Genomic DNA, 19,812 nt, shown 5'->3' with positions numbered 1-19,812 from the left:
ACCACGGTTCAGATGTTGTGTCGAGAGAATTGGTTAACACCAAGCACATGCCAACCATTTATCTGCAACATACTCTCATTCTTTGGCGTGTGACCCACTGTGGACATATGATCTGCAAGATATATGGATTTCCCACAATCTAAGCCACCACTCGCAACACGTTGGTTAATTAACTGTAACATACCATTTTGCTGCTGGGTTGAGCAGTAGAATGCATGGTCAGCGCATTACTCTATGAGCCCAATGAGCGAAGTTTGATATTCTGCCACACGACTAACACCAGTGTCAAGCAGAGGTGTGGACTCGAGTCATGTGACTTGGACTCGAGTCAGACTCGAGTCATGAATTTGATGACTTCAGACTCGACTTGGACTTGCATAACAATGACTTTGTCCCACCTCTGAGGTGTGGACTCGAGTCATGTGACTTGGACTCGAGTCAGACTCGAGTCATGAATTTGATGACTTCAGACTCGACTTGGACTTGCATAACAATGACTTTGTCCCACCTCTGAGGTGTGGACTCGAGTCATGTGACTTGGACTCGAGTCAGACTCGAGTCATGAATTTGATGACTTCAGACTCGACTTGGACTTGCATAACAATGACTTTGTCCCACCTCTGAGGTGTGGACTCGAGTCATGTGACTTGGACTCGAGTCAGACTCGAGTCATGAATTTGATGACTTCAGACTCGACTTGGACTTGCATAACAATGACTTTGTCCCACCTCTGAGGTGTGGACTCGAGTCATGTGACTTGGACTCGAGTCAGACTCGAGTCATGAATTTGATGACTTCAGACTCGACTTGGACTTGCATAACAATGACTTTGTCCCACCTCTGGTGTCAAGTAATATCTGAACTGGTTTAAGGCACCCCATTCACTAACTTACGCTGATCAGCATGGTGAAGTTTGCTCAAACAACCTCCAAAACCAAACATGTATGTGGGAAGGCCTTCCTCCATCTATCCAGCAGTGGATTGAATAAAGGGCTGTTTTACATTACTTTACTTGTGTTACCTCTGGGTGGAGGCAGGGAAGCAATGGTGCAAGCTATTAACATAGTCACAGCTCCCAGTCCTCATTTCTCGTTTTTTGTTTCCTGTACGATCTTTAACGCCACTCTCTCCGGATTCTGAAACGAGAATTTGAGGTTGAGAGCAGAGCGCTGGGCGCAGCTGACTGTGTTTACACGTGCTACAGGTTTGTTTAGACAGGCACTATACGAGTGCTGTCAAACGGCTAAAGCTACGCTATTCATTTTGGGTGGACATGTATTGTGGGGTCAGGCTCTTGAGCAGCACGGGTCAGTAGAATAACCGACTGCGTGAAATGGTACAACACCGCGGTTGAGCTCCCACCGTAATATGGAGAGATGCACAGACGAACAGATTAATTTGGCGCAGCAGTTTACTGTATATCAATAATACCAATAAGTACACTTTACAAATACAATGTATTGTATGCAATAAATAAAAACCGATTCATATCAAAAAGCAAAAATAAAATATTGATATATACAAAGCATATATTTCTATCTCTGATAGGTTAAAACACATACATCAAAGTCCTAATGAAAAGGAGTACAGAACAGCTCCCTTTGATATGTGTGTATGAGACATACATAGAAGTGACAGCCAACACATGAATGATGATGAGGTAGGGAATAAGCCAATACAAAACACAAACAGATGAGTGCGAGAGGGTTATTAAACATCGTAAAGATGTAAATGTTTGTAAGGAACATACAGTACTGTGCATACATAACACATCACCAGGCCGGGCGGCATTGTGCAGGTTCGTAACAAAAAGGATGCAATTGAAATCCCAGTCAGTGGCTGATTGAACAAATCCTTACTCTGTGGTCGACAGTGATTGTTTTCTGCAAATAATGGGACATTTCCATGTCTGCCTCATGGCCTTTCACTGAAGACGGGTGCTGCCAAAATGCGAAAATAAGGACATAGACACCCTGACTTTGACTTAGAATATATACAGATATACGCATACATTCACACATGGGTGGAGTAATATATAAATAATATGTACTCCAAAATAAATACATACATTCTTAAATACATTTATGGATAACAACAGCTGTCATTCACGACTAAGTGGCGGTGACGTTACCACATCGCTTGTGCCAGGTTAGGTGCTCTTTGAGGCCATGTAACGTGTCAAAGGCTTTCTGGAAGGAGGTCAGGAGACAGACCCAAGTGTTACGGGTGAAATAAGATATCTAGCATATTCACCACCTGTGCTCCACACTGCGCCAACTTGTTTAGCTTCCCAGCGCTCTGCTTGTTGTTCTGAACGTCGCACTTGCACCGTCATTTGTAACTGGAGGGCAGCTGCCTCCAATTGTCCACTAGCATCTTTATCCAGCCTCCTCCACACAGTCCGATCTTGGCATCGCTGCTACCATCAACGGCACCTATGTCAATATGTATATATGCACAAATACATACATGGGCCCAACCACACAAAATAATCCCCCATTTAGCACATCGGAGACCGGCACGGCACATCAGAAGTGGGTGAGGCCTGCACCACGCTTGGCCGGTTTTGTCCTCCCAATGTTGATGTTGACACACTGCAATAGGTACTCGGTTATCGTTGAGTCAACCTAGGGGAGGCCCAGAACCCGCTCAACTAATTTCCACTGAAGCTAGCTTTAGCCGGGAATTGAATTTAGGTTGTCGGGTTCGTAGTGTAGTGTTCTCACTACGACGTCACCACTCAAAGACAAAGATTCACCCTCTAGCCGTAACAGACTGTTGGGGCAAGTGCTGTTAAAGAGCACCTATGTATGCCAACGCAGCGCATAATGGTGTGGCCAGCACCACGCCTGGTTGCCTTTGTCTCTCCAATGTTTATATATACACACCAGGTACAGATTTAAGGAATGAATTGATCTAGGGGATGCCCAGGACCGGTTCAGATATTCATCAGCGAGGTAATCTGTGAACTTGAATTGAATTCAGGTCATCGGGTTTGTAGCGCAGTGCGCTCACCAATACACTTCTGCTCCCCACTAATACACAGAAGTGACAGTCAAATACACACACACACACGTACTCGACACAGCCACGCTAACCCTGATCTAATCACACGCACTACAGGTTTAATCTGCACCCTCCATCTCCTCCACACACTGCTGGGCACCACTGCTGTTGGTGGATGGCGTTGATCTGGCCTTCGCGCTGTCCTCAAGCTGGCCTCGACAGAAAGGGCAGCACGAACCCCACGGCATTGCAGAGGAAGAGGAGAAGGTGGTGGCAGCGGTGGCGTCCGCAACATCAGGTGGTGCAGAGGCAGTGGATGGCACCACCGGGCGGGCACAACGGCGGATGCCGCACGAGAGCAGACGAAGCAACGACCGCTTGTACCTCCGGCGGCCTGAGATGAGGATGAGTGGCACCAGTGCCGAGGCCGTGTACGCCAGGCTCATGAGGATGATGAGCACCTCGGTGTGACGCTCCACGCCCTCCTCCTTGCCAGACCTAAAAGGTCAAGTCCAGTTTATTTGTTTAACCAGGTAAGAGCTCAAGAGACCAAGATAGTCTCATTTGCAAGTGACCTGGATCACCAAAACGACAAAAGCTAAATAAATACATCCCACTACATGATTGAAACAGATAGAAATAAGTGCAAAAATAACTGTGTCACATGGGAAATATTGTACAAACAAATGTAAGTAAAATTAAAATTCCCTGTAGCGTGAGTCAATTCAAGTGAAGTCCTGCAATCGCTTGCTTAACCCACTGGTGGCAGAGGGTTTCCACAAGGGTGATTTCAAGAGAACCCCTCTAAGGGGTGATTGGCCTACTCTTCCACGAATAACTTCCTGGAAGATGTGGGAGTATCAACAGACAGTATCTCATCCCAACACTCGCAACCTGCTAATCAACTCATTGTCCTAAACCCATTTTGCTAAAATTATGCAGTTTTCAGCAACCTGTGATTAAACTAGGCATTCAAGTCTAGCGAGCTGATGACGATAGCCTGGTCATACATATGTAGGCCATTGTATTAAATATGGATCTTCACTTGCAATTGTGAACATTAAAATATTAGTTTGACTGCCATACGATGAACATATATCTTTGCTAGGGTGGCTGGAAAAATACAGCAGCTGTCGTGTTTAGTTTCCCAAGTAAAAAATACGTGGTCACATCTGGCTGTATAAAGGACATACAGTATAAGGCAAACACAACTCAACAAGAGGCTTGTATTGACGGTTGTGTATAAACATATCCTGAAAACACTAAATCACCACTGCTATTAACAGCTAAAACGTTAGACTTAAAAAAAACCACAAGATAATGTCTCTGTCACTGACCCTCCTCTATACTCTGAATAGAAGGTATTTTCCCATGATATTCAAAGTAATAATAGTTACTGCGTTATGTAGGGTTGTCTACACAAATGTACAAAGAACTGGGGTATCATTGTAAAATGAATACAGTATCTCCCAATGCCCGAAGAGGGGAGAGCTACGTGTAACAGGATTGTCATGAGTGGTGTATTATTATGTAACTGACAACATCAGACACTTTTAATGTATTAGGAAGACTTCGAAACTTTGACCTCAAACATAGACGTGACCTCATACATAGGATGAGCCTGGGAAATTCAGGAGATGGGGCAACCTTAGTTTTACATGCCAAACGAGAGTGGTGCAACACTCATTTTAAATAAGGCTTCTGAGTCAGTCGTGGGAATTCTATATTCCTATGATGAGGGCTGACATAATCCACTGGACAGCCATTGCTGACATGATACCCATTTTTTTACCACAGCGATAACTGGCTAGGCCAATCCCTAACCAATATTTAACTTTGCAATGCTCATATTGTGAGCTGAGCACTGTCAACCACAATGCAACCAAAAACTGAACCCGAAACATTCGCAAATTATGAAAGGTGAAATAATCTTATCCAGCCCTGTTATCTGCTACTCCTCGTGTCAACTCTGACATTTATTCATACATCCCCAGCTCCACCTCTGATCTCGAATCCTGATGGGGTTCAACAATGATGACGTTATCCTGCACTATTTAAGACCGGAAGCAGGTGGATGGCTTCACTATTCAGGCAAATCGCCCGAAGATGCTGGATGTAATTTCCAGCGAAACGTCGCACTACTCAAATTGTAATTGTTGTGGATCTACTCTTCGACACACCGGTGGGCTAAAGTAGTGAACTATTTGTCTTTTGTCAACGTGACACATTTTTTACTGATTGGCCATGTCGGGTGGTGGAGGGTTGCGACACATTTATAAATAACTCGATCTAACCCAAAAAACCATTATGATGAATAATACTGGTCTCGAAAGCCTACATGTTAATCTGACATTTATTGTTACGTGCGGATTGATTCCATCATCTGTACTTTTCACGGATAACAACAATCGCCTGGATATGGACTCAAGGAAGTGCAAAATTAATGCTATTATCCGTGTGTTTTGTTCTGGATAAGAGGAGAGATCTAGAAATGGCTGCAGATTTATCCCATTATCCACATTTATCTTTGTGCGAGTCTCTCTGAGTCGACCACCCAGACTAATATGTCCATAATATGTCCACGCACACCACATCCCATTATAGAGGTGTTTTGGGTTAGATCGCGTAATATAAAAGTTTCATTAAACCGGCCACCATCCGACACAGCCAATTAGTAAGGTTTGTAACATAAACAAAACATGCCAATTCGTTACTAGTTCAGCACACCGTTGTGCTTGGAGAGTTAACCCACAACATTAACAGCTCGAGGGGGAAAAAATCCCATTGTCGTTTGGTAATTTAATCTCTGACCTTGCACTCAGGCTCATGAAGAAGGAAGTCTGCACGAACACCAGGTAGGGCAGCCAGCATGCGCAGAACGCAGTCGAGGACAACACGAGGCTGCGAATCTGTCGCGCCCGCATACGCCGCGCGCCCTCGGGCAGCTGCCCCGCGTTGGCCGAGCGCTGCAGGCGGCCGATGTTGCGGACGTGGTGCCGAGCGATGCACAGGACCCGGGCCGACAGGACCGCCATGGCCAGCACGCCAGGCACGATGAGCCCGTATATCTCCAGGTAGATGTAGGCGGGCGGGAAATGAAGCTTGAAGCAGCATATGTGCTCGCTGCCATTCCCGGGTGGCCAGTTGTTCCAGCCCAGGGCCGGGAGAGAAGCGTACGTTAGTGGCACCACCCAAGCCGTGACGATCAGCAGTGGGCAGAGCCTGGCATGCCACGCACAGAGATTTGCAGTGGGTTTGAGAGGGCAGTGCGCAGCCATGGTGTCCAGTGCTTTGTGGGTCAATCTGCCGAACTTGTGTTTTTGTTAAAATGTATTGTTTACTGGACAAATAGATTATAGCATAGGGCTTGCGGGCAGTGGAGGGCAGTGCAGCAAAATTAAGTGTTGTACGATACATCTATGCTTGTACGTCTATGCCCCCCGCCTTCAACTAACACTGACCAGCGTATAGCATCCACACTTTTGACATGACGTGGGGCTGAGGGCCTCTCCATGCCGTGTTTATGTACAAGGTGATTATGTTGGAAGTTCTACAAATGAGGTAATATCAAAATAAAAATTTCCAACTCATACTAATAATGGGGTGTACTTTTTGCATCGTTTTTGTGCTGTTTTTAGAAAATGTGGCATAAGTAAATCTTTCACGCACACGGACCCGAGCGTGGCACGGCCCATTCGGTACACAGGCCTCGCTGACGCACAGGTCATTATGTGTGTGCTGATGAATGATGATTATAATAATTACTATTATAATGATGGTCACCACTATAATGACAAGGCTGATCATGGTGACAACCATGCTGACCACATGATCATCATCACGCTGATCGTCACACACCTGCGCATGCGGGAGATTCTATTGGGCATGATATGGTGATCATGATTGTCATAATGATGAAAATCTAGACCGTGTTGACTATAATGATGTGTTATGCTGACAACTCCATAGGTTACACATAAGAATGCCGTTTCGCTCATGATGATAATTAATAATCATGACGAATATTGTTAATACAGATGACAGAGAGATCAGAGCGCTTTTGGAAAGCAAAACTTGGTCATGAAAAGTAGCATATCGATACAGCAAAATAATAAATTATTAAATCAGTGCGTACTACCTGAACACGGTTCAGAAACGTGGTTATTAACAAGGGAGCAACAACTAAAAAGTGCAAAGCATGGGAAGCATGCTTGGAATCGCAGGTCGCGCTTCCAAAAGCAGCAATGTTTCATGAGTTTCAATGGATTGATTTAATCTTCCGGTTAAAAATGAACGCATGGATTAGAGAACATGTGTCGTATAATCGCATTATTCAGTCCATTCAGGAAAGTAAGTGGGCTTGGACGGGACACGCCGCGAGCAGGCAAGATAGTACATGGCTGATAGCAAGGCCGTAATTATAATATATATTGGGGGGGACACATCCCCCCCAATATTCAAATATGCTCAAAACGTTCGCCCCAATATATTGCTATAAAATAGATTTCTGTTTATATGATTGTGGTTATGGTTGTACTTTATACATCCCTAATCTCTGCCATTACATACAATGAAACAAGAATAGGTAAAAAAGAAAAAAACAGAGCAATGTAATACAATACACTCTTAGACATTATTGTAAAAAAATAAATAAAAGCCCATCCTACGTGTTATTGAATTTTTTAATATTTTAGGCAGGAAATTCGTTTTCAAATTTAGATTTTTTTTTCTGGAAGGGGACCCCAGACCCCCTGGAAGATTTTGTCCCCCCCAATGTTGACTCCATGGCTACGGCCTTGGCTGATAGTACAATAATGAAGGTAGTGGCAATGATTGGAACACATCCGAGAGTACGACCACCAGGGAAACAGCTGTGAATTAATCTCCTGTGATAGGTGGACTATTATATCGCAGGATCGTGAGAGATGGCGGCGGTTTGGATAAGCCTTCATCCAGCAGTGAATTGTCCATCGCTGATAATGATCATGATCACAAGAAGAACGATGATGATCACGCTGATGTAGCTACTACTGATAATGATGATGACAGTGATGATGCAAATCACAATGGGCATGGCAATAATGCTAAATTACCCAAAAATTGCTCAAATTAAATTTATATGCAGCAATCATTGCTCCCCACTAAGATAACGTGGCATGACCATTATCGAAAAAGTGTTATGAGATTTCGATTTAAAGCTTTCGTGACTGCAGGGATTCATCTTCTTGGTTCTTTCGGTAAAGTCACGTACAAGGGAAAATATAAAATAATAAAAATAAAACATAATAAAATAATTCTCACGACGTTTCGACCACAACGCAAGCAGCCGTCCTCAGGTGAAGACCAGGTCTGTCGGGGAGACAGCGTCTGAATGAAACACCACCACGCTTGGAGCGTATATTTAAGCTGGGTTGGAAGGGGAAAAGCGCCTTGACAAACGAATTTGCATATCAAGAGGAATTTAGCATATTTATGGGAAATGCAGATATGTGATTAGTACTACTTGTGAAATGCGTAGGAGGTGGGTTTAAAAGTCATATTATGCCCGTGTATTATGCAGGATTAGCAGCATCAAAGGGAGAGGATAGGGGTAGCATTAATAAAGGGAAGGAATGTTAATAGTATGTAGCTGCAGTAACTAAACAACCATGTAAAAAACTAAAGTATAAACTGCATAGTATCATCAGTATACTAAATATACTCTCCAATAAGCTGAGCTACTAACAGTAAGTAATACATTACAATTCTATGTCGCAAAAACTTTTTTCCCTTACATCACACGGGTCTACCCCGTACTATATACTGCCATAGACAAACCCAACATTAAATTATATACTGTATTACTATACACCACCTTATACCTTAGAATAATACATAGTGTAATATTACACTATGTATTATTCTATCCACCCTACTGTATATCACACTGCTGTATATTCACTATACAATTACAATACTATATATTACCTTATACATTGTATTAAACATTACAATTTTATACTATTTATTATTATACAATCTGCTATACACTATACCATTGACCGTCGCGTGAAAGATACTAAGAAGAACCAACAAAATATGTCAATGGGAGAGTGGTTGTAGGAGACTTGCAGCGGAGCAAAGAATCCATTCCCTGATATATATTCAATGCCAGTGAGTGGACTGCGGTCTGAAGGTCACCGTAAACGTGAACACAATCAATTAAGTTCCGAAATGGTTTATTACGTCCTTCCAATGATTGCTGAGCCAGAATCCATCTTCTCGGTTGAAATTGTCTCTGTGTTTGTATATGTGGATCGCCTCATGAACGAATCTCTCATGGTAGCCAGATGGCTTGCAGAGAACCTCTGTCTTGGAGAAGTCAATGTCATGTGAGCCCACTGAATCGTAACAGTGATCTGCCACGGCTGAGGTGTTTGTCCTAGCGTGTTTCAGGTCTGCTTTATGTTCACAGATGCGGTCCGAGACATGTCGTTTGGTTTCTCCAATGTAACTGCTACCACAGAGGCAACTTAGTTTGTAGACGCCAGGGTACTGTATGTCTGTGTAGGGGTTATTACGGGGAGAAAAGGCGGACGGGAAACACAAGGGTGTCTGCACCCACACACACGGGTGGCTACACCTACGTCCGCATCCGTTAACCACTGGGGGGCCATGGGGGCTCTGTGATCCCCCATAACCCTGCCCCTCCGAGGGGATCCCTATAAAAGGCGGGGAGCCAGAGAGCTCGTGGCCAGTTTCAAGAAGAAGCTTACCAGTTAAGTCTGAAGACCGGCAGAATATGCCCTGGGACTCCCCTGTCTCGCTGCCCTTGTCAGGGCCGAGCTGGGTAAGCCAGCGGCGCGGCCCAAGAGCTTCCGGACCTCTGCTCTTGTAAGGGCAAGGCCGGCTTAGCTGGGTGCCGGGATCCGTGCTTACCAGGGTCGGATCAGACAGCCTCCCGTAGCCCATTAGAGGAGGACTGGGAACAGGACAGGGGAATTAGTACTAGAGGTGGTTTCCCAGCTAGTACAGGTGAAGGGGCCGTTACCCCTTCAACTATTGTATCTGTCCTTGAGTTAATAAAAGAGTGTGCCTCGACCCTGTCGTCAGTCTCCCTGGAACTCACTACATCTGGAACCACATCTTTTACAGACGGGACCAGATCACGGATTTTATGTACTGTGTTGAATCGGACCTGGATCTTGTGTTTAATCAGGATTTTGGAGATATTTTTGTGACCCCAGCAATGTAGGGTAAGGTAATGGTTTTGAAAGGCTCCTCAACAGGATCCTTCTTGATGGTTGGAGTGATGGCTTTGCGGATTGTGTAGTCGGAGTGACCATTAGCCTTAAGAGCTTGGCGTACGTGTTTGAGTTCACTGGCAATGTGTTCCTGGTCGGAGATGCATTGGGCTCTATGGTATAGAGTCTTGATGAGGGAATTTTTCTGGGATGGATGGTGGTGGGAATCCGGTTTTAAGTAAGCATCCGTATGGGTGGCTTTCTTGTAGACAGAGTGGCTCATTGAGCCATCAGGTCTCCTTTTAATTAGGACATCCAAAAAGGGTAGCTTGCCATCTTTTTCGACTTCCATGGTGAATCTGATGGCTGGGTGTATGGAATTGATGTGGTCGAGGAATTGGTCTAGAGCAGGCCGGCCATGTGGCCAGATGACAAAAGTGTCATCTACGTACCTCTTCCATAAGGTCGGGCGTAGAGTGGCAGTCTGGATGGCGTCAGTCTCAAATTTCTCCATCAACACGTTGGCTACAGCCGGAGATAGGGGGGAGCCCATTGGGATGCCCTCAGTTAGTTTGTAGAAAGTTCCATTCCAGGTGAAATATGTATTGGTTAAGCAGTGTCTCACCAGGGGGGGTACCCCAGTATTCAGTTCTTGATGAACCAAGTTCCTGTACCTGACACCATCGCAAACATTGAAGACTGTATTATTCTAAGGTATAGGGTGGTGTATAGTAATACAGTATATAATTTAATGTTGGGTTTGTCTATGGCAGTATATAGTACGGTAGACCCGTCTTATGTAAGGGAAAAAAAGTTTAGCTGGAAGCATATTATATTTTTTGCGACATAGAATTGTAATGTATTACTTACTGTTCATAGCTCAGCTTATTTGAGAGTATATTTAGTATACTGATGATACTATGTAGTTTATACTTTAGTTTTTTACGTGGTTGTTTAGTTACTGCAGCTACATACTATTAACATTCCTTCCCTTTATTAATGCTACCCCTATCCCCTCCCTTTGATGCTGATAATCCTGCATAATGCACGGGCATAATATGACTTTGAAACCCCCTGCCCACCTCCTACGCATTTCACAAGTAGTACTAATCACATATCTGCATTTCCCATAAATATGCTAAATTCCTTTTGATATGCAAATTATTTTGTCAAGGCGCTCTTCCCCTTCCAACCCAGCTTATATATACGCTCCAAGCGTGGTGGTGTTTCATTCAAACGCTGTCTCCCCGACAGACCTGGTCTTCACCTGAGGACGGCTGCTTGCGTTGTGGCCGAAACGTCGTGAGAATTATTTTATTATGTTTCGATTTAAAGCTTTCGTGACTGCAGGGATTCATCTTCTTGGTTCTTTCGGTAAAGTCACGTAGAAGGGAAGTAATAAAATAATAAAAATAAAACATAATAAAACAATTCTCACGACGTTTCGGCCACAACGCAAGCAGCCGTCCTCAGGTGAAAACCAGGTCGGTCGAGGCGACAGAGTCTGAATGAAACAGCACACGAGCTTGGAGCATATATATAAGCTGGGCGCATTGACAAAGGAATTTGCATATCAAAAGGAATTTAGCATATTTATGGGAAATGCAGGAATGTGATTAGTACTGCATATGCATGTGCATTATGCAGGATTAACAGCATCAAAGGGAGCTGCAGTTACTGCTGCTGCAGCAGTTGCTGCTGCTGCTGCAGTTTCTGCTGCTGCTGCAGTTGCTGCTGCTGCAGTTGCTGCTGCTGCAGTTGCTGCTGCTGCACTTGCTGCTGCTGCTGCACTTGCTGCTGCTGCAGTTGCTGCCTTATCCATTTTAATATAACACTATGTATTATTCTACCCACCCTAATGTGTATCATACTGCTATATGTTTACTGTACAATTACGACACCATACATTACTCTGCACACTGCACCATGCCAGTGAGTGGAACGCGGTCTGAAAGTCACCGTAAACGTGAACACAATCAGTTAAGATTCGAAATGGTTTATTACGTCCTTCCAATGATTGCTAAGCCAGAATCCATCTTCTCGGTTGAAATTGTCTCTGTGTTTGTATATGTGGATCGCCTCATGAACGAATCTCTCATGATAGCCAGATGGCTTGCAGAGAACCTCTGTCTTGGAGAAGTCAATGTCATGTGAGCCCACTGAATTGTAACAGTGATCTGCCACGGCTGAGGTGTTTGTCCTACCGTGTTTCAGGTCTGCCTTATGTTCACGGATGCGGTCCGAGACATGTCGTTTGGTTTCTCCAATGTAACTGCTACCACAGAGGCAACTTAGTTTGTAGACGCCAGGGTACTGTATGTCTGGAACCACATCTTTTACAGACGGGACCAGATCACGGATTTTATGTACTGTGTTGAATCGGACCTGGATCTTGTGTTTAATCAGGATTTTGGAGATCTTTTTTGTGACCCCAGCAATGTAGGGTAAGGTGATGGTCTTGAAAGGCTCCTCAACAGGATCCTTCTTGATGGTTGGAGTGATGGCTTTGCGGATTGTGTAGTCGGAGTAACCATTAGCCTTAAGAGCTTGGCGTACGTGTTTGAGTTCACTGGAAATGTGTTCATGGTCGGAGATGCATTGGGCTCTATGATATAGAGTCTTGATGAGGGAATTCTTCTGGGATGGATGGTGGTGGGAATCCGGTTTTAGATAAGCATCCGTGTGGGTGGCTTTCCTGTAGACAGAGTGGCTCATTGAACCATCAGGTCTCCTTTTGATTAGGACATCCAAAAAGGGTAGCTTGCCATCATTTTCGACTTGGGCTCCCCCCTATCTCCGGTTGTAGCCAACATCTTCATGGAGAAATTTGAGACGGACGCCATCCAGACTGCCACTCTACGCCCGACCTTATGGAAGAGGTACGTAGACGACACTTTTGTCATCTGGCCACATGGCCGGCCTGCTCTAGACCAATTTCTCGACCACATCAATTCCATACACCCAGCCATCAGATTCACCATGGAAGTCGAAAATGATGGCAAGCTACCCTTTTTGGATGTCCTAATCAAAAGGAGACCTGATGGTTCAATGAGCCACTCTGTCTACAGGAAAGCCACCCACACGGATGCTTATCTAAAACCGGATTCCCACCACCATCCATCCCAGAAGAATTCCCTCATCAAGACTCTATATCATAGAGCCCAATGCATCTCCGACCATGAACACATTTCCAGTGAACTCAAACACGTACGCCAAGCTCTTAAGGCTAATGGTTACTCCGACTACACAATCCGCAAAGCCATCACTCCAACCATCAAGAAGGATCCTGTTGAGGAGCCTTTCAAGACCATCACCTTACCCTACATTGCTGGGGTCACAAAAAAGATCTCCAAAATCCTGATTAAACACAAGATCCAGGTCCGATTCAACACAGTACATAAAATCCGTGATCTGGTCCCGTCTGTAAAAGATGTGGTTCCAGACATACAGTACCCTGGCGTCTACAAACTAAGTTGCCTCTGTGGTAGCAGTTACATTGGAGAAACCAAACGACATGTCTCGGACCGCATCCGTGAACATAAGGCAGACCTGAAACACGGTAGGACAAACACCTCAGCCGTGGCAGATCACTGTTACAATTCAGTGGGCTCACATGACATTGACTTCTCCAAGACAGAGGTTCTCTGCAAGCCATCTGGCTATCATGAGAGATTCGTTCATGAGGCGATCCACATATACAAACACAGAGACAATTTCAACCGAGAAGATGGATTCTGGCTTAGCAATCATTGGAAGGACGAAATAAACCATTTCGGATCTTAACTGATTGTGTTCACGTTTACGGTGACTTTCAGACCGCGTTCCACTCACTGGCATGGTGCAGTGTGCAGAGTAATGTATGGTGTCGTAATTGTACAGTAAACATATAGCAGTATGATACACATTAGGGTGGGTAGAATAATACATAGTGTTATATTAAAATGGATAAGGCAGCAACTGCAGCAGCAGCAAGTGCAGCAGCAGCAGCAAGTGCAGCAGCAGCAACTGCAGCAGCAGCAACTGCAGCAGCAGCAGAAACTGCAGCAGCAGCAGCAACTGCTGCAGCAGCAGTAACTGCAGCTCCCTTTGATGCTGTTAATCCTGCATAATGCACATGCATATGCAGTACTAATCACATTCCTGCATTTCCCATAAATATGCTAAATTCCTTTTGATATGCAAATTCCTTTGTCAATGCGCCCAGCTTATATATATGCTCCAAGCTCGTGTGCTGTTTCATTCAGACTCTGTCGCCTCGACCGACCTGGTTTTCACCTGAGGACGGCTGCTTGCGTTGTGGCCGAAACGTCGTGAGAATTGTTTTATTTCGATTTAAAGCTTTCGTGACTGCAGGGATTCATCTTCTTGTTTCTTTCGGTAAAGTCACGTAGAAGGGAAGTAATAAAATAATAAAAATAAAACATAATAAAACAATTCTCACGACGTTTCGGCTACAACGCAAGCAGCCGTCTTCAGGTGAAGAATGAGACACTACCAAACTAGGAGCTTATATATAAGCTGCATTGGGGGTTGAAGAGCGCCTTAACAAAAAGAATGTGCATGTGAAGAGGGATTTAGCATATTCATGGAAAATGCGTAGGCGTTGGGCGGGGGGGTGTCAAAGTCATATTATGCCCATGCATTATGCAGGATCAGCAGCAACCAAGGGGGGTGCAAGGATTAGCAGTAACAAAGGAAAGGAATGTTAATGATATGTAGCTGCAGTTACTCAACAACCACGTAGAAAACTAAAGTATAAACTACATAAAAAACTAAAGTATAAACTGCATCGCACCATCAGTATACTTACTATACTCTATAATAAGCTGAGTTACTAACAGCAAGTAATACATTACAATTTTACCTCGTAAAAATTCTATAATATGCTTCCATCTAAACCTTATTCTCTTACATCACACGAGCATATACCGTACTATATACTGCCATAGATAAACCCAACATTAAATTATATACTGTATTGCTGTAAACCAACCTATATCTTATACATTTAATATCACACTATGTATTATTCTACACACCCTAATGTGTATCGAAATGGTTTATTACGTCCTTCCAATGATTGCTGAGCCAGAATCCATCTTCTCGGTTAAAGTTGTCTCTGTGTTTGTATATGTGGATCGCCTCATGAACGAATCTCTCATGATAGCCAGATGGCTTGCAGAGAACCTCTGTCTTGGAGAAGTCAATATCATGTGAGCCCACTGAGTTGTAACAGTGATCTGCCACGGCTGAGGTGTTAGTCCTACCGTGTTTCAGGTCAGCTTTATGTTCACGGATGCGGTCCGAGACATGTCGTTTGGTTTCCCCAATGTAACTGCTACCACAGAGGCAACTTAGTTTGTAGACGCCAGGGTACTGTATGTCTGGAACCACATCTTTTACAGACGGTACCAGATCACGGATTTTATGTACTGTGTTGAATCGGACCTGGATCTTGTGTTTAATCAGGATTTTGGAGATCTTTTTTGTGACCCCAGCAATGTAGGGTAAGGTGATGGTCTTGAAAGGCTCCTCAACAGGATCCTTCTTGATGGTTGGAGTGATGGCTTTGCGGATTGTATAGTCGGAGTAACCATTTGCCTTAAGAGCTTGGCGTACGTGTTTGAGTTCACTGGAAATGTGTTCATGGTCGGAGATGCATTGGGCTCTATGATATAGAGTCTTGATGAGGGAATTCTTCTGAGATGGATGGTGGTGGGAATCCGGTTTTAGATAAGCATCCGTGTGGGTGGCTTTCCTGTAGACAGAGTGGCTCATTGAACCATCAGGTCTCCTTTTGATTAGGACATCCAAAAAGGGTAGCTTGCCATCATTTTCGACTTCCATGGTGAATCTGATGGCTGGGTGTATGGAATTGATGTGGTCGAGAAATTGGTCTAGAGCAGGCCGGCCATGTGGCCAGATGACAAAAGTGTCGTCTACGTACCTCTTCCATAAGGTCGGGCGTAGAGTGGCAGTCTGGATGGCGAGACGGACGCCATCCAGACTGCCACTCTACGCCCGACCTTATGGAAGAGGTACGTAGACGACACTTTTGTCATCTGGCCACATGGCCGGCCTGCTCTAGACCAATTTCTCGACCACATCAATTCCATACACCCAGCCATCAGATTCACCATGGAAGTCGAAAATGATGGCAAGCTACCCTTTTTGGATGTCCTAATCAAAAGGAGACCTGATGGTTCAATGAGCCACTCTGTCTACAGGAAAGCCACCCACACGGATGCTTATCTAAAACCGGATTCCCACCACCATCCATCTCAGAAGAATTCCCTCATCAAGACTCTATATCATAGAGCCCAATGCATCTCCGACCATGAACACATTTCCAGTGAACTCAAACACGTACGCCAAGCTCTTAAGGCAAATGGTTACTCCGACTATACAATCCGCAAAGCCATCACTCCAACCATCAAGAAGGATCCTGTTGAGGAGCCTTTCAAGACCATCACCTTACCCTACATTGCTGGGGTCACAAAAAAGATCTCCAAAATCCTGATTAAACACAAGATCCAGGTCCGATTCAACACAGTACATAAAATCCGTGATCTGGTACCGTCTGTAAAAGATGTGGTTCCAGACATACAGTACCCTGGCGTCTACAAACTAAGTTGCCTCTGTGGTAGCAGTTACATTGGGGAAACCAAACGACATGTCTCGGACCGCATCCGTGAACATAAAGCTGACCTGAAACACGGTAGGACTAATACCTCAGCCGTGGCAGATCACTGTTACAACTCAGTGGGCTCACATGATATTGACTTCTCCAAGACAGAGGTTCTCTGCAAGCCATCTGGCTATCATGAGAGATTCGTTCATGAGGCGATCCACATATACAAACACAGAGACAACTTTAACCGAGAAGATGGATTCTGGCTCAGCAATCATTGGAAGGACGTAATAAACCATTTCGATACACATTAGGGTGTGTAGAATAATACATAGTGTGATATTAAATGTATAAGATATAGGTTGGTTTACAGCAATACAGTATATAATTTAATGTTGGGTTTATCTATGGCAGTATATAGTACGGTATATGCTCGTGTGATGTAAGAGAATAAGGTTTAGATGGAAGCATATTATAGAATTTTTACGAGGTAAAATTGTAATGTATTACTTGCTGTTAGTAACTCAGCTTATTATAGAGTATAGTAAGTATACTGATGGTGCGATGCAGTTTATACTTTAGTTTTTTATGTAGTTTATACTTTAGTTTTCTACGTGGTTGTTGAGTAACTGCAGCTACATATCATTAACATTCCTTTCCTTTGTTACTGCTAATCCTTGCACCCCCCTTGGTTGCTGCTGATCCTGCATAATGCATGGGCATAATATGACTTTGACACCCCCCCGCCCAACGCCTACGCATTTTCCATGAATATGCTAAATCCCTCTTCACATGCACATTCTTTTTGTTAAGGCGCTCTTCAACCCCCAATGCAGCTTATATATAAGCTCCTAGTTTGGTAGTGTCTCATTCTTCACCTGAAGACGGCTGCTTGCGTTGTAGCCGAAACGTCGTGAGAATTGTTTTATTATGTTTTATTTTTATTATTTTATTACTTCCCTTCTACGTGACTTTACCGAAAGAAACAAGAAGAAAAAAGAATTGTTTTATTATGTTTTATTTTTTATTATTTTATTACTTCCCTTCTACGTGACTTTACCGAAAGAACCAAGAAGATATTTTATTATGTTTTATTTTTTATTATTTTATTATATCCATTCTACGTGACTTTACCGAAAGAACCAAGAAGATGAGTGTTATGAGACTTAGTGAAGATTTCCTGGTTAAACAAGCATAATTTTACAATAAATGCTGCTGATGATAACTTTCATCACCTATTAAGGCTGACACTGCATTCGACGGGGTGGGTGGCCGCCACCTTTGCTTCCCCGTGACATCTGTGAAAAGGAACTTCATGGCTCATCGGATTCCCCCAGGTTCAGATAATCCTCACTGGTGTTGGCGAAACAACAAACAACTACCGTTCACCACGAAGTGACGGCGACGTCACCATAACGCTTGTGCCAGGCCAGGTGCACTTTCAGGCCACGTGAGGTGTCGAAGGCTCGCTGCTGGCAGGAGGTCACGGGACAGACCCAGGTGCCATGGGTCGACTGAGATGACTGGCAGATGGATGCACCCACACATGCCTCACTTGATGCAGCTAATCCGGCTGTGACGGTCCCACCTGATGACGGAGACTTGTGTTGCCTCCGAAACGTCGTGATTTTTTGTTTTATTTTATTTTTTATTAATTTGATGTTTTACCTACGTGACTTTACCGAAAAAACCTAAGAATGTGAATCCTTGCAGTCACGAAAGCTTCAAATCTAGAATGCCACACACCGACTGACCTGCGGATGCGCGAGTTGCCCTGGCGGAACGGCCTCGCCACGCTCAGGAACCTCTCGGCGTGCACCGCCACGAGGTTCGCGAGCAGGGACAGCGCCGCGAAGTTGGGCAGCAGCTGCTGCAGCACGCACAGCGTGCGCTCGCTGCGACCGACACCCATGCGGGGAAACGTGGACAGGGTGCCGCCAAGCATCAGATCGGCCACGGCCAGGCTCAGCAGGAGCAGGGAGCTGGGAGCCGGCGAAGAGCGTGAGCGACGGAGGGACGCGGCGATGCCGACCACCGTCACCAAGTTGCCGAGGAGGATGAGCGCGCTGAGCGGAGCGCAGAGCGCAACCGTGAGCACGAGGAGCCGTCGCGGGTCCCGCGTGCGGCATGGGCTCGTGTCGTCGGTCTCTGGCTGGTCCTCCTGCTGCTGCTGCTGTTGTGGTTGCCAAAAGAGAGATGTTGCGTTGTCTGCGAGCCAGCTGTACATGGTTCTGTGGAGTTGACGGTGGTGGCGGTGGAGGCACCGTCGGGTTCTTGTTATGATGATGGTGGTGGTTGGTTGTGATGATGAAGCCGTGGGTGGGTGGGGTGAAGTCTGCTACTTTTTTTATTATATGAACACGTGGAGAATTCGTCGGTGAGAAGTGGCTGCCGCCGCCAGATGAAAACGTTCAAATGTAACTTTTCTACACCGTGCGTTTAGATGTGTATTTGAAGGTAACCAGTGTTTAACTTGTGACGTTGTCTGTGCATCCATACTCGAGACTTTCCTCATTTCCTCCTTTGCCTATGTATGACTTGTCATGCTTCTCCGTACAGTATCGAAACATTCACATCCGCCGTTTCTGTACAGGGTGCTCACGGGGCACCTTTGGTGAAAGATGATGTCTGTCGGGGTACGAAGGGGATATCTGTGGGGATGCGAAGGGAATACCCATGGAGGCAGTCAGAGCATACCTGTGCGGTCACAAGAAGACAAATGAATCAAATTCGTTTATTTGTATTTTATTGTATGTTCGATGCGCACAAATGTATTGTGTGTGAGCGGTGTTTCTCGCTCTTCGGAATAACAAAGCTTAGTCATCTAGAGGAGGTGGGGGGGGCGCAGTGGTTAGCGCACTGCGATATGAAGCCACCCGAGGTCGATTACAGGTCACGGCGAACATCATTGGCGATTCGAACTCGTTGCGGTTGCACGTGCACACCGGGTAT

The 19,812-nt window shown here is 44.9% G+C and overlaps 1 protein-coding gene across 1 annotated transcript; it reads right to left on the bottom strand.

Annotated features, from left to right (window-relative positions):
* Window positions 1-1,410: 1,410 nt before the first annotated feature.
* Window positions 1,411-19,216, bottom strand: GPBAR1 (G protein-coupled bile acid receptor 1). The gene is made up of 3 exons (XM_061555654.1): window positions 18,615-19,216; window positions 5,818-6,228; window positions 1,411-3,504 (listed from the first exon to the last, which is right to left on the bottom strand). Exons 1-3 carry the CDS (start codon window positions 19,085-19,087, stop codon window positions 3,126-3,128), a joined length of 1,263 nt encoding a protein of 420 aa, XP_061411638.1. The 5' UTR covers window positions 19,088-19,216; the 3' UTR covers window positions 1,411-3,125.
* Window positions 19,217-19,812: the final 596 nt, after the last annotated feature.

The sequence above is a fragment of the Lethenteron reissneri genome, chromosome 21 (genome assembly GCF_015708825.2).
Source record: "Lethenteron reissneri isolate LAM-NWPU_2019-01 chromosome 21, ASM1570882v1, whole genome shotgun sequence".
Lineage (NCBI taxonomy): Eukaryota > Metazoa > Chordata > Hyperoartia > Petromyzontiformes > Petromyzontidae > Lethenteron > Lethenteron reissneri.
The sequence above is the reverse complement of the archived record's forward strand: the minus strand, read 5'-3'. Positions and strand labels throughout refer to the sequence as shown.

Bases quoted from the DNA above. Each gene is read 5' to 3' on its own strand.
- GPBAR1 (XM_061555654.1), bottom strand. From the start codon at position 19,087: ATGTACAGCTGGCTCGCAGACAACGCAACATCTCTCTTTTGGCAACCA. The intron at 6,229-18,614 runs GTCAGTCGGTGT...GTGGCATGCCAG, and splicing joins GGCAACTCGCGCATCCGCAG to GCTCTGCCCACTGCTGATCG. The intron at 3,505-5,817 runs GTCAGAGATTAA...TTGACCTTTTAG, and splicing joins TTCATGAGCCTGAGTGCAAG to GTCTGGCAAGGAGGAGGGCG.